Source organism: Pteronotus mesoamericanus, unplaced genomic scaffold (assembly GCF_021234165.1).
Source record: "Pteronotus mesoamericanus isolate MK-2021 breed Mesoamerican mustached bat unplaced genomic scaffold, CSHL_Meso_final scaffold_476, whole genome shotgun sequence".
Taxonomy (NCBI): Eukaryota; Metazoa; Chordata; class Mammalia; order Chiroptera; family Mormoopidae; genus Pteronotus; species Pteronotus mesoamericanus.
The window spans coordinates 2,587,361-2,603,305 of NW_026555318.1; the positions used below are offsets into that span (position 1 = coordinate 2,587,361).

General features: G+C 39.1%; 1 protein-coding gene across 7 annotated transcripts in view; it reads right to left on the bottom strand.

Annotated features, from left to right (window-relative positions):
* The window catches only part of CDK12 (cyclin dependent kinase 12), a 69,474-nt gene that overhangs the window by 17,644 nt on the left and 35,885 nt on the right, over positions 1-15,945 (bottom strand). Inside the window, exons 14-15 of one of the 7 annotated variants that reach the window (XM_054593685.1) lie at positions 12,086-12,462; positions 114-222 (exon numbers count right to left, since the gene is read on the bottom strand). In XM_054593685.1, coding sequence (XP_054449660.1) covers positions 114-222; positions 12,086-12,462 — 486 coding nt within the window. Of the gene's footprint in view, positions 1-106; positions 223-9,914; positions 12,463-15,945 lie in introns of those variants that run through there. The other 6 variants (XR_008530867.1, XM_054593686.1, XM_054593687.1 and 3 more) reach the window with 6 other exon arrangements.

Consider the following 15,945-nt stretch of genomic DNA (forward strand, 5'->3'; position numbering starts at 1 on the left):
GAGATATTTGGGAAAAAAGAAACTTTTCTGAGACAGGGTATTAGAGAAAATGTGTATGTGTGAGTCCCTTACAAAAGCAGGCCCACAGTCTCTGATTGACCTTAGGTCCCTACCTGGCTTGCGTCTGTGAAAGACACTGAATCTGCCAGGGTTCTGGATATCAGGTGACTGATGGGTATCACCAAATTCCGCAGGGTCCATCCCTTCTGCTGCTACTGCCACCTGTAAAAGAAAATGACAGGTTACATTAGACATGAGACAAGGGACTAGACACCAAAGAGGGTCTTTGGTCTTTTACCCAGAAGCATGGCCTTGGTAGATAACAGTAATGGTGATGGTCACCATTCTTCCAATTCCCTGCAACCAGAGCTCATGAAACCCAGAAGGATTAATACACTTTAAGTATGCTCCCAGAGAGTTTTAATTGTTCTAAGAGTCCTGTCTCCAGGAAACTAGTTCCCAGTCTGATAAAGTAAAAACCATGGTTCCTATACGTAAGAGTAAAGTTAAGAATTCAATAGAAATGGAAGCTGTGAAACCCAAAATTATAAAGGGCAGTGAAGGTTCAACGTGAAAGCAAAGTTTATGCAAGGAGGTGACTGGAAAAGGCCATTTAGTTTTAGATCAGATCATCAGCTTGGACTCAGGGCTCTCTTGTCCAAAACACCTTCTTCAAGAAGGGTTCAGAGGCATTAAAAAAAAAAAGAAAAAAAGAAAATCCTGTGAGACAATAAAGATGTTTTTAGGAAGTAGACATGATGGAATTCGAACATGTAGGTCTATGATACATTTCCGAGATCAGTGATTTTCAAGCTTTTCCATCTCATGGCACATATAAACTAATTACTAAAAATTCTGTGGCACACTCAAAAATATTTTTGCTGATGTGTCAAAAAAAGTAGGTAGTTTTGATTCATTCACACCTGATGGATATCATGTTAGCTGTTGTCATTTTTAAATTTGACAATCTAAGGGAAAAGAGGTCAGTGCTCGTAACTAAATAGTCAGGCATTGCATTGTTTTAAAAATTCTTGCAGCACACAGGTTGAAAATCGCTGCGCTAAGTAAAGATGAATTTGCATGGGGACCAACTCCACATTCCCCCTATGCTGTAAGTTAGGGTGTGATGGAAAAAATATGAGGCTTTGTACTAAGATCTATTTCTTTGTCATCAGCACACGATGTTCATTTTGCAGACCCACTGCCCTTCTGACCTAGACCCATAACTATCTCTAAGCAGTGGAGTGGTGCCTTTCTCCACCCAAGAATCTGCGTCCTGCTAGGGCCTCTTCAGCATTCCCCTCTCTGATCATCAGTGGCTCCCAGGCTCATATGCATAAGCATTGGAAGGGACTTGTAGATACATCTGGGGGAGGTCCAAAGAGGAGGAGTCTTAGCACCAGGGTAAGGTGACTTCAGAACCTGCTGTGCCTGTCAGCCCATTGAGTACACTACTTAGGGCTTACATCACTGTGGAGCACCACCATACCACATCCTTCTATCTCATCAAAGGAGAAAACCAACAACTCAAAATTACAAAAAAGAAAAAGAAAAAAGGGGGGCAGGGTGGGATGGGTAGAGTTCTCCATTCCCAATATCCATGTAATCTCAAATATCCCATTTTACTCAGTTCTGTAATCCCTCCTACTCTCAGACTTCCCTGTTTCCCAGAAGGTGAGATATGTTTTGTTTCTCCCTTCCTTCTGATTTTGCTCTTTAATGTAACTGTATTGTAATGTAAAGAAGCCTGAATTAAGATTTAGGGTAAATTCCTCACATTGCCTCTGAGGGTCTTTTTTGGCTATCCAACCTCAGATATGGTCGCAAAGTGCTCCTTGAAATTGGGGTAACTCTGAGGGTACTAGGATCTTTGGCGACGGCTGCTACTTGCTTCCCAATAAACCAGAGCTCTTGACTCTAAATAAAAATTACCCTTGTATAATTTGTATATCATTGAAAAGTTAATCTTTGAGGTAAAAATATATAAAACTTCTCAGGTTTTTTTGTTTTTTAACTGATTTTTTTCATGTTTACCTTTCCCACTCAACCTGTCCCTCCCCCCTCAAAATCTCACAGCTCTGCCTTCCTTTTCTAAGGAAGCTTAGGGCTCGCAGGAATTGGTGATCTTAAAGTTTGGGGGCTCTATACTCAGATTAAGTTTCTGGTTAACATTCTGGCCTCTTGGATTGTAGTCTAGGCTGGCTGCTACTAACTACCTTACTATGAAATAGTGGGCAAGGCACTTCCCTTCCCTAAGCTCCTGTTTCCTGCTCCGCTGAGTGGTTGAGCTGGGTTATCTCTAGGGTTTCTTTCTCGCTCTAGCCATCTATAATTCTATAAGGGAGAAGACACAAGTGTCTTTCCATCACGAAGTGAGACATTCTTGCCCTTAGGACCTTCTCTCTGGGTGAATGCAATAAGCAGCTCCTCTACAGATGCCTGCCTTTTTCAGGCTGGCTTAACTAAGGAACAAATAAGTGAGTTAGGAGGCCTTCCTTTAAATGCCAAACTCCTTCTATTACTAAGAAAAGATATTAAGACAGTGATTTAACGCTAACCCTGAATCTTGATAAAGCAGAGTGGAGACAAGGCGGGTATAATGGGCAGGAAAGAGTATTATAAGCATGCCCCCCTCACAACACGCACCCTAAACTGTTTAAGAGTCTCAACACACATTTGGTTTGGCCCCAGAGAGTCCCATATAAGTAGTGGCTGCTTATCTGATATAACTGTGTGTGGATGTGTGTAAACACATTCAGAACATCGACATAAATGTCCAACCAATGCACGTAAGTTCACTCCTGCTCTCTTGTACTTTAGGGCTATGTGTGCCTTGTAAGAAGCTATGGTGGGAGGAAACACCACATCCCAGTCTTCTCCCTCCCTAAAGTCAGAAAGAAAGAGACAGTGAGACAGGAGCTACTTGGCTTCCTATAAATTGTTTTGTCCTTCCTCACAGCTGCAATCAGAAGCTAAGGGCTCCCGCAGGCCTTGTTCTGATCTGCTGCAGGCGATGGAGGGTTTTTGAAACGGAGAGGACTTGGCTGCGGCCCCGTTTCAGCTGCCATTGGGGCTGGCTAATGGGCTCATTCGGGAAGACCCCCGCCTGCCACACTAAAGAGTCCCCCGCCGACCCCCTCCCCAGTCCCAACCCAATTAATAAATGGGGGCTCCCACTTTATGGCTCTGGGAGCAGGAACCAGAGATACAAATGACCCCCAGGGAGGGACAGAAAAAGGCCTTCCAAGAATCAAGCCAGAGAATTGTGCATCCACAGGCACATGCTGCCACAGGCTAGTCATATCCCATTTTCAAAGCATTAAAGGGGAAGAAACTGAAAAAAAAAACCAAGCAAATAAAACCACTCTTTTCTTTCCCAGATGCAGAGTGAGATAGCACTCTTTAAGTCTATGGGCACATCCCAGCAATAAACACTTTCACCTGGTTTCCAATCTGAAAAGGACAGAGTACAGGTGATCATGTAGGTACACATCACACACACAACCATTTTTCAGGAGTGCCCCTCCCTAGACTCTACAACACTGAACATAGACACATCCCATCAAGTAGTTAATAAACACTTCCTACTTCTGAAAAACAAAGCAGCTACCACTTTCCAAGCTCTCATCACCATCTACAGCATAAATATGTCCTGGGGTCATCACCTTCAGGCTATCTTTTATTCCTCCCCCTCACACTCAAACGATCATCAAGCCTTGCTAATTCCTATGAATCCGCTTCCTTTCTCCCATTCCAGTCTTACTCGAATGCAGGTCCTTAGAACTTCTCATTGAACCAGAAAAATGATATCCTACACAAGCTTTCCTGCTTTCTTCACGCAATACAATACAGCTGCAAGTCTTCAACATCGTATTCATCTCATCATGCTCTGCTGTTACTACTTACCAAATTGTTTAAATTCCTCATTAGGCCAACAAGACTGCTCCTCTTGACTTCATTTCCTAATATTCCTTTCCCATACTGCCCTGACTAGTCCATTCACAGCCCTCTGCACAACACACACACATGAACCTTCTTTTCCGTAAGTGTTCCCCTTCTAAGTACCTTCCTTTCTTCTGTTCCATGTTTGCTATCTTCATACCTTCAAAGAATCTTTCTTGGTTAACTCCATTTTTTTTCTGATTATTCCTTTATTTTGGCTCCCCTGTTAATAATTTTTTAAAAATAACCTGACTTAATAAATACCAATTCCCTACTTCTCACTCAGGTATAAGACTTATTTCACCCTAGACCCAGAAGCTTCCTAAAGGTGGGACCCTCCATAATTTCACCCCAGAAGTTGCTCTATACTCAGGATATGACTCAGCTAAAGACATTACTCCCCACTGAAGCAGCCCTCATGGTATTGTAACTCTTGGGGTATATCAAACAACTACGAAGAGTACAATCTTATTCTCAATGTCAATTTTCAAGATGTCATCTGTCCCTACCAATAGTGAACTTGGGACCGAGTCTTTTCAAAATTACAAATTGTTTAAGGACTTCAAAGTGCATTGCAAAACAAACAAAAAAAGCACAAGCACCAAAAGAATTTGGTTATCTCCTCAAATCCTAGTATATAAACACTGTTTTCTTTGAAGACCTCTTAGGAAGAGAAGCCCCATTTTGTTCCCTATTTCTAAGGTTAATCCTATACTCTCAGGTCATGACCTGACTTTCTAGAATCAATCCTAGAGCTCATAGTAATACTGTTCTCTATCAGCCCTCCCTCTAGCCTACTTCTGACCATCACATTTTTTGGAATGTCCCTAGGAATAGAGAAGTTATTTAAGTCTCTTTCACTATTTAGTGAGTACTTCCTTAAATTAACCTCACTCTCAAACCCAACTCTTTTACTTCCTCTAGTTTAGCCCTATGTGGTTAGACAGGAAAAAGTTATCTGCCACTCCCCTTTATCTCCTACTTCTGCTCAGGATAATGTGAATTTGTCTTTTAATCTTGCCGTCCCTTAACCTCAGGTGCTTAAAATCAAGGTAATAAAAGCGAAGTGCTTAGGAGAGCACCTGACACACAGCAGTTTCCTGACAATGTTAGTTCCTATTGATTCTCCCTTCTTCCTCCCAAAACCTTAGGCTTCTTTCTCCACCTCCACTCCCACCCCACTGGCTAAGAATGGCACTGAACAAACTAGTGTCCTTTTGTAGCTCTAACATTCTGGTTAGTTTGCTCTTCTATGTACTGCCTTCACTTGGATCTAAAATGAAAGGGAGAGGAATAATACTAGTTTCCAGGTTGACCTAAAATACATTAAAACCACTTGCAGGAGAGTTTTAAAACTCCAAAACTACAAATAACTTTTTAATATGATGCATCTGTATCATTCCCTCCTTATTCCTGAATTATTCTCCTCTGAACTATGTAGATAGCAGTGCTAAGCAAAATGTCCCTATATAAGTTATTTGCTTAATATAATCTAGCTTCCCTAGTAAAAATGTCTTCATAACACCTCCCAGACTAAGGGTTCTAGGCCAAGCCTCCAACCACAGTTAACACTACTGTTACAATGGTGCTTTAATATAGGGCCTCCCTGAAATGAATTGTGGACCTCTAAGGCATCATCCCTGAACTTTCACTAGCCCAACAATAATTTTTTCTTCCACCTATACCGCTATCTTTTTAAATAAGCAATTATACGCTTTTTCTACAGCTCAGCCAGCAGGCTGATCTAGTTCTCCTTTCTTTCCATCTCCTTCTCATAGTTTCATTTTATGAGAGACATTTAGCTCCCTAACAGAAATGGCAAATACTGGTATAAGGCCAAACCCAGAAGTTCCTGAATTTATAAATGGGATCAGGCTCCTCCTAAGCTGTCTTTGAATTCAGCCTCTTTTCTCCAGGACCAAAAGCATTCAACACTGTGTCAAACTTGGTGAAGAGTGGGGCCTGCCTACCCGATGATCCTCATCAAGGTATCATATTAGGCAGTGTTGTAATTCTGAGACACAAGAGTGAAGAGGATCCTCTCCTTGAGACAGCCCATCAGGTAGGTTCCTTAAAGGAAAAGACACCCTCCTCCAAGACCCAGGCTTTCTTCACTTAGCTATGAGTGTTACATTGTAGCCTTTTTAAGTTCTCTCCATGCTGCCTCCTTAGGGATGGTTTGGCTTGGATAAAATGTCCTTCATTCCTTTAAAACAACTAACATTATCTTCAGTTTACAACCATGGCTGAACAAAACATCCAACATCCAAAAATCCATCTAATACTAAGTCCTAGGGGACCTATGTTTAAGTTAATTTACTTCATAGCTATACCCTCTTGTTCCAGAGAAGTAAGCTGTGGCTGAGGGCTGTATATTGAGAAAGCTTCGCTACCAACCAACCATCTAAAGAGTATTAAAGACTGATTTCTTATCGGCCTCTTTCTCTCAACCTTGGACTACCAATTTTTGAAATAAAGACAACCTAGGGGCCCAAGTGTTTTTGGCTCCCCGGTGATTAATCATCAGGGCATCAAGGCAGCCCTCATCTACCTTCTCATGGATCGCAGGGCCCTTTTCTCACCGAACTTTACTCCCCACAGACACCATCTGCAACTGAGCTTAGAAATGTCATCAGCAAAAGCAACAGTCTTGGGATGAGGGAAGAGAATGTAGTGAAGGTTGAGATTCTGTTTTTCCTAGACTAGTAAAAAAATCTCAGTACCCCACACATTTAATTAAAAGCTCCTTTCACAGCTCTTAGCAGTAAGAGAACATGGTTGCTTTGTTTTCTTCACCTTTCACCCAAGTTGAGGATCTGGAAGAGACATTTGTCTTCTGAATTGCTTAACTACCCTTCAAAACTGCAAAGCAACAATCACTCTAAATACCCTACCAAGATAAGCAATCAAAACCTCTGGTAGGGCCTGAGGCATGAGTTAGGTAGTGAGTAGGGAGAGGAAAAATAGCAAATGAAAAGAAGTAGGTGCACAGGGGATGGAGAGACAGCTGCATACAGTGAGAAGTGGTTAAAGTACCCTACTAATTCCTTCAGGTGTCATACTTCACCTAAAGTCCCAACTCTGGCTTGGAGTAAACTAACTTGAGAGTATTCTTAAGGCTGTAAAAAATGCTACACCTGGACAGTAAAATTAACCCAAGTGTCCAGGATTGCTCACCTTGCCTCTCAGAACAACCAGAAGACTAGCAGTTCCATCTGTGCCTTGGAATGATTATGTACTCACTCGAGGAACTCCCCACTTCTACTCCAACTAGCCTGTCAGTTGACGACTAAGTTGTGAATACAGAACTCAAAATCTAAAACACAGTCAAGTTATGGGGCAATTTTTAGTAACAATGGAAATCCCAGTTTATCACCAAAAATATTAAATAACTTCCCTGAGGCATTAACCTTACCATATAGTTAAGGATGCCTGTCTGGGAAAAGATAGGTACCTAAGAAATGTAGGTACTGAATTATATGGTTTCTAGTTAGAAACAGCCTTGGGTGTGATAAGAGAAAAAAGTCCAGTTAGTTAGGTCCTCAGCCTTTAGGCCCAAAACTGAAGACAGCAATTGCTATAAAGTGGAAACAATATTCTCTAGTAGGTTGAAACTCACACTCTTAGTCATGAACTTGGAATATATAAAGACTGAAAACGAATTCTTTTCCTCTGGAAGTTAACACAGGATTCCAGGAATTCAATCTTTGAGCTCTTCATTTTCCTGGATAAACATGTGACAGCCCACTGGCAAGGGAACATACTTAAACTTTGGGAATTCAAAAGCAAGTGGGCAACCCTGACCACCACCACTTCTTGAAAATTCAACTTCTTCATTTCCTTGTTCTGGTGTACCCCTTAACTTTGTTTAATTGCTTGCCCCATTCATAACTTCCTGATACCTATCTCCTCTTGTCCTTTCTGTCTCCTGATGAGTTTTATCTCCGCTGCCCATTTATATCATAACTAGCAGGAATGCAGCACATACTACCAAAAAAAAAAAAAAAAAAAAAAAAAAAATTAGTTCTGAGTCCTAAACCATGAAAGAGAAGGGAAAGCAATTATCTCCTCAAGTGGAGACAGTATAATATTTTGGAGGTAATAGGAACTTTAGCCTTTTAACAACTTTGACTCATTTCCTGGATTGGCAATGTATCAGGAAGCCTCAACAGAGCTAGAACACAATTCCCATGCTGACCTTACTCATGTCACAGGAACTGGTCAGGGGTGGTGGTAGTGGTGGTGGTGGTTCTGGTTTAAGAGACTATCCTTTGGTCTAAACACCTTCTTACCAACTTCCCTTGATGACAGGTGAGCTCAAACCCACTTACCTCTCCTTTCAGGAGGAGTCAGGGTACATGAAGCTCAACTCTTTTGATGACCTGGGACTATCACTATTTGTGAAACTGTTTTCTACTTTAAAAAAATCACATTTTACAGTTTTCCCCAGCTTTTTAAATTCTCTTGTTCCTAGTCTAGTGTTTTGAAGCACCTCTTCAAACCCTGAGAACTTTTTTTTGGTAGTTTATGAATCTACAGCAATTCAGAGACAAAGAACCCCTAAGATAAAATGGAGGGGGAAAAATGCCTTTTACATCTAATTGGATTTGCTCAGAGGGTACAGATTAAGAAGTAAATGCAATGGAGCAAAAGTGGTATAGTAACAGGAAATATTTAATTTTCCAATCTCCACTTTCCATTTTTATAAACTGAAAAAAAATTTAATATATTACAAAATATCTGTACATAGACAAGGTATACCCGATGGGGGGCAAAAACAAGAGAGAGGAACAGTGTCAGGAACCTAAATCAGGAAGAATGTGGTGGCAACTGACACTTCTCTGATGTAGCATTCTCTCTCAAAACCTACTAGTAACCATTTTAGTAACTATATATGTATATTGTATATATATATATTTATATATATATATACACACACACACACACACACACATACACACACACACATAAGTGGCTGGGTGATGTCTATGGCATAAGCTAACAGAAGTCCTACTTACAAATTTGTGCTAACTGCCCTGCTTTTAAACATACAGATCTGATGTCATTTTCAAATCCTTATTCCTATGGACAGTTGAAGAAAATACAAAGAAGGCTGGGTCAAGAGAATTTGTTTTCAAAGCCACAAAAATAACCATGGTTAAACTAGCTTTGCCTCTCATTCATGAACAGAACCAGATTTCTCATCTGTTCAAAATAATGTATTTAATGGACTTATCTCCCAGGGTACAATACTTAAAACAAAATCATTTTCGAATTATTTGAATTTGTAGTTTTCTAATAGTCAAGTTGAAATTCTGCCAAACCTTTACTTCCATCACGTTTATAGATAACAGAGCTGAAAAGTTAACAAATACCTTTTCTTCCTCCACACAGATTCCAGGATATTTAAGTGAGTTTCTTTTTTCCTCTGCTTTTAGAAAGTCAAAATTACCAAAAAATTTTTTTTCATTTTAAAGGTTAGACTCCCAAAATGGGGACTGGGGGTGAGATGCAATCATACATACACATACACATGCACACATATACTCACCCCCTTCCCTAATAGCAGGGATGGGTGAATGGAGCCTTAAGGATACTATTTAGAACATTTGGCATAATTAAAAATAAGAGGTGGGAAAGGAAAAACATTATTGATGACTGATGATAACCAAAATATAATTAAAATATGTAGAAAGTTTTATTCATATTTGATGGGAAACCAATTTTTTTTTTCCACTGGATACTTTTGAGTTCTTTAATCAAAAGTGGGAGAGTGGGGCCCAATGCCTCAAATTCAAATATTCTAAAATACAAAGGCCCATGTCTGAAGACTAAAAAGTCAACAGACAAAAGGTTAAGATGAACTTTAATGCAATTTACCAATACCATGTCAGTGAGCCTAGCAATTCTAATTGGACACACTGGTATAAAAAGTCATCAATGCCAAAATGGCTAGAAGGTTCTTTCTAATCAATGTTTGGCCCTGAGGGCAGGGCCAGACCAAAACCCAGAGAATAAAGAAATACACACACCATAAATCTACCAATTTCAGTGATAGGGAAATATAGTCTTCATGTAAGTATCTGAAGAGGGTTCTTCTTTCATTTCTCTAAAGTTTTTTATTAGTGTATCTTTCTCTTACAAGTAGTTTTTAATTTTTTAATATAATTTGGCATTAAAACATGAAACTTCACTTTAGTTCTGAAAACTATTCAAGATGCTGAAGCACATTTGCCTTCGTAAAAAAGGGAGCTAAGCTATGTTTCACAAATGTCTAAGTCTGTGCAGATAATTTATATGAATGTGCATGTTTTAAAACACATTATATGCTGGTACTCACACAGAAATGGAAGCCAGAATGAGAAGCCTCCCAAGTTATCCCACCCTGAAAGCCTTTCCCTTTTCCATTTCCTGTTTATAAGAAGGGAAAATTCTTGCCATGAAATCACAATTTAACCCCTTTTATCAAATCCAAAACCAAACTCTCCGGAGGAAAATCCTAAAAGAATTGGCAGGATATACATGCTCAGATGTGTATATGTCAATACTGTTCTTTCTCATGCTCTGCTTTTAAAATTATTTTTAAAGAAGGTCTTGCGTATTGATGTATCTTCAGGAAAATACCCACTCTAAGTTACATTTCCAGGATTTTCCATGTATTTTCAGGATTTGTTTTTTCACTTTGACATTATATGCTGTTTCAAAAGAGCTTTTTTTTTTTTTTTGACATAAAAATATATGTGTAAACAGTATGGTAACTGCTCTTACTGGCCTTCTAGGTATGAAGGCATAATCTCTAACCCCAGCTCAGCAGCAATGGCCTAGGCTGTCTGTATTTATAAATCAACCTCACCATTAGAACATGGTTTAAAAAAAAAACCAAAACATTTTAGAATTGAAGAGTTACAGAGAACAATATTGGAGTTTCAATTTCCTTTCCTTTATTTCAAAAAAGGTAAAGAATTATCCCAGGTTCTTGGGCATCTCAACGATTAATTTTTTCCAAACAAATGTCTCAAAAAAACAGAAAAAAGACAAACACTATAAAGTTGGGGTAAAAAAGGGAAAAGATGGGGTAAAGTCTACCTATTTGCCTAAGAATGCCACTTTCTACAACCTGCTTCATATGCAGGGAGAAGAGGGCATATCTTTTGCGAAAGCAGAACAAACTTTAAGGATGAGTAATTTATTTGGAAAAAAGGAATGTTTAAGATGCTCAATGGGGAAAAAAGAGTTTACTTGAAAGCAAAAATGTGAGGTGGTGGAGAGGAAGGAAACATTTATTTAAATCAGCCAGTCACGTTTTCCCTTACAGCAAAAGCCTAAGAGCAGCTCAAGTTTTGTGAACACTATTCTCTTTAAAAAACAAAACAAAAAATGATTGAAAAGAAAAAAAAAAACCATTTTAAAAAAACACCAAAACTTTAAAAACCTAGAGAGCCTCTCCTGAGCCATCTCAAAACTGAAAATGTTTTTCTTCTTCTTCTGCTCAAGAAGTGCAGGCAATGAACTAATAAAGCATTTACTTGTCAATTTAATGGCCCTCTCCATATTCTCTACTTGGATCTACTAGGTAGAACTGAAGTAAATGTTCTGGCTATAACTCATTCAGGGGGAACTGGTGCCAACATCATTATTTTGTAAGTCGCCTGCTTAGTAGCAAGTGAGCAAGGAATACAATGGATAGCTTTGAAGTAGCCAAATGCAGATGATTACCTCACTCTGGCAAATGATTTCATTAAAGGTTCAGAGGACTGGATGGAAGATGGACAGGGAAGGAATCTTTCAGGACAGTGAAGTCTCTGGGTTAGTAAGGAACTCCTCTCCCTCTTCCCCCTCTTGGCGGGACTCTTGTAGGACCCCGATAGAGTTTTCCATAAGCAGAAGACTGAGCTGGGGCCCCCCAGTTAAGGCCTGCTCCTGAGCTGCTGGCTCCACTGGTTCCTGGCCCCAGCTCCCCATAGTTTTGCAATTTGGTCTCTGCATGTGCCACAGAGTTGCTGCTTCCCTCAGCCTTCAGGAATGGTTGCCCGACCACTGAGTGTATCGCTAAGGGGACCCTGGCAAAACGGAGGTCCTGGTCCCCTGGAAACTGCACTGACCCTGTACCCTGGTAACTGCTGGACTCCCCAAGGTGGCTCACAGAGCCGGAGAAGGTCCTGTTCTTCACCAAGGTCTGGGCCAAGGATTCTGTCACGGCTGGACCAGAGTTGCGTTCATCAGTGTCAGTGGCACTGAACCCTGTTTCAGGCCCATCCGTGTTTCCGTAAGTCCTGTTGGGATGGGGTCGGGTGGAGTATTCCATTGGTCTCATGGCCTGGTGCTCATGTGGCAGGTGGCCAGAAGGCTCTGCTTCAGGCTGGGATAAAAGTTGCAGCAAGGCGGCTGTCACGGCTGGGTTCAACTCCTGGGGGGCGCTGGAAAGATCGCCTTCAACCAGAGGGGGTGGAGGTGGCGGCGGTGGAGGTCCGGGGGGCTCAGGGGGCCTCTTCTCTGGTGGAAGAATGTGAGGAGGACATGCTGTGGAAGGGTTACTTCTTTTAAACACCATCTTAAAAATCACATGTGATTATAAACACAAACACGCGCACACACACATACATACATACTGCCCAACATAATTATATCGATACAAGTAACCAAATATATATAAAGAATAAAATCTTGGGATCAGGAAATGTCAATTTATAAATAAAATCAAGTGATTAATAGCAAAACAGTTGTATTCTGGATCTAACAGCTGGTGTAAAAGATCACATGTTTCAAATATTATTCTGATTTTTGTCTGAAATTTCCTCCATTTCCTTCCTTAAGGAACTGTTCTAATATGTAGGCTGTTGGCAGCCTCCTGCCCCTTTTTGCTGTTGGATCAAAACATTAATGAAAATAAAGTAGAAAGAAAGAAGATGAGAGGGAACAATACACATGCTGCAGTCACATTTCTAGGACACAATCTTGCTGTACAATAGGAGACCTTGCATGGACTCGGCTAACACGTTTTACAGAATGTTTAATAATATAATGTTAACACCTGAAACAGAACTTAGAGAACATACAGGAAAGATGAAATAAAGTAAAAAAACAAAAACAAAAACAAAAACAACCTTTCATTACCATCATGTAGAAAATGTACTCTTGCTTCTCCAAAGTTCAGTCCCTTTCCCCATAACCACATTCTAAAGAAAGGAAATGTTAACCACCACTGTCATTCAGCTAGGATGTTACAGTAATTATAAAGACTAAAGTAATTGTCTATAATAATTTTCTATTTTGTTTTCCAGTCTCCTGAATTTCTTCCATGCTATGACAAAAATTACTGTAGCAATATCATGCAGAATAGACTATTGATAAACATCTATTAATCTTAGAGACAGTGATAAGAATTGAATATCCAGAAATGCATTCGACTAATACTATACTCTGTCTTTCCAAAGATCTTTGTCTTTTTCAAACCATTCCCCAGACTTTTCCCCCCACTGCTGGCTAAATTTGCCCAAACATGCCAATCATTGTCTAAAAATGAACTCCTGCCAAGACAGCAGAGTAGAGATATAAAATGGCATGAGTTTGAGAACATATAAAACTGAGTACAGTCAAAACAGTGCATTTAGAGAGCTGGAAGTCACCCCGCTGAAGAAAAGGCTTAATGTTTTGGGATATCTTCCAAATGATGGATTTTTCTGTTCCTTATTGAAGCATATTTTGAAGTGTCCATATAGTCAATTCTTTTTATCTGAGCTAGTAATAAAAAGTCACTACTCAGACAAGCAAAAAGTAGTTTTTAGTTATAATTAGATATTTTGGTAGCTTATTTACCACAATTATACTTTGCAAATATAATCAATAAAGAAGTATGTATGTATTTCCTTAGCATGCAGATGAAAGCACCACGAAAACACTATAAAACTGTCAAGTTATGCAGTGGACAGATGAGGTCAGATGTTATATGTAACATACAAGTAGGAGACTAACAGTCCCAATTTACCCAGGACTGAGAGGGTTCCCAAATTGCCAACTCTCACTTTTAAAACCAGGACTGGACAGGGTTAAGTTGGTTACCCTATATATAGTACCTGCCCAAGTAACTTGTTGACAGACTGGCTGGTTAACTAGGTGGTAGGAGAAAAATGAATTTAAGGACAAAAAAATTAACTATGGAAAACTCATAACCTGAAAGCAGGCATCCTGAAAAAGGAGAGCTAACTGGACTACAAACATCTATAGATTTCAGAACTTTTTAATTGTCAATGCTACATATCTCACTACATAAAAACATCACAGTACCAGTTATTTGTAAAAGTATTTTTTGGACAATACATGAAATGGAACACCAGATTGTTGTTTTTAACACTGAGGGCAAACAATTCTAAAAATGTCCAACTGCTAAAGTGGTTAAAACTAAACTTATACTCTTCCAGGTATACTACTTTTCACATTCAAATTCTGTCTTTTATGTAACTAGCCTAGTTGTTTCAATAGAACTAAATCTTGAGCTCAAATTCTTTCACGTTTATGAGAGGATGAAAACTATTTCAAAGTAGCAAAAGCAGATGGGTTGTAAAGAGCTATTAAAGGTTAATAAAACTTCTTAAAGGTATTAAAAATAAAGATCACATTAAAAAATCATACTAAGATTTAGTGTTAACAATATTACCAATCCTTAACAGTCTGTACTAATGGAGGGCGATATTAATGAAATGTACAAATAACTTAAAAACTTTATTTGACTCATCAGATTTCAACCATAACCTTTTCCCAACAAGTACGGAGAAGCTAGAACAGTAGCCAAACTGATAGATTTTCACCTTCTCTGACTTATTTAGTCTGCCCTCTGGTGGAAGTGCTAGTGAACAGTAAAATGGCTTAAAGAGAGGCAGCAGGGGAGAAACAACATGAGAGACACAGCAACCACTAACTGGTTAATCCAGGGGTGACTGTAATAATTACAAGTGGCATTTTTACTCTCCTCTGAAAAGCAAATCAAACAATTTTTGGCTATAAACCAGGCCGTAATTTTAGTTCAATTTCATCATTTGGCTGATAGCTTGTTGGCTCAATTATTAAGTGAATTTCTTTCAATCACTATGCTATTTAATTTGAACCACTTCTTCCACATATTTTGATATAGCTAAATTTTTTCTGAGGGAGAGAGGAAATGGGTATGAGAGATGATACAAAGAGGTTTGCTTTAATTCTAGATTAGCCTTCTCTTATTCCACATCCTGGAGTCTCTTAAAAACAACTGCAATTAGATGACAGAATAGCAAAGTGAATTACGAAACACAATTAAGAGGGTACAGAAGTTCTAAATTCTGGCTCTGCCAATAATATGGATCCAGCAGTGGGACCATAGGCAGGCTAATTTAAATTCCCTGGATTGCAGTTTTCCTATCTGTAAAGTACAGGGGTTAATTTCATTTATGTTATCATCCAGTTTTAAAGAGCTTTACATATGAAAAATAGCTTATATATTTGACCCTATACCAGTGGAAAAAAGGCATATACTTTCTACGACATCCCACATAAAACATGAATGCAGAACCCTGAAGTTGAAGGTTTGTGAATATCTTCAACCCTTGTACTTCTTCTCATTCCCCAATTCATGAGGTCTTCATGGACAGTGAAAATTTCCAAGAAGATGAAAACACTTTTAGATAAGATTTTGCAAACACACTGTGAATCAGAATTGATTAGACAAACTTCTTTTCCTTATAATAAATTGCATGCTGTGGTCACGTGAGATCAAGATATAACATATTTCCTTTTTTCAGTTTTTCTTTATATAATGCTCATTTCTTAATCTAAAATCCATTCAACTGTCTCTTTCAGGAACACAGCTTTTAAAGGAATTATTTTTATATTCTATTAGTTTTTGAAAAGGAAATGTATGGTGTTAATTATTTACTTAAAAATATTCCCAGATTAATTTTCAGGAGATTAACAATGATAATTTTATTAGGGTTTTCTTGAATGTAACTTTCAGACAAGACTCTGGTATCCAGC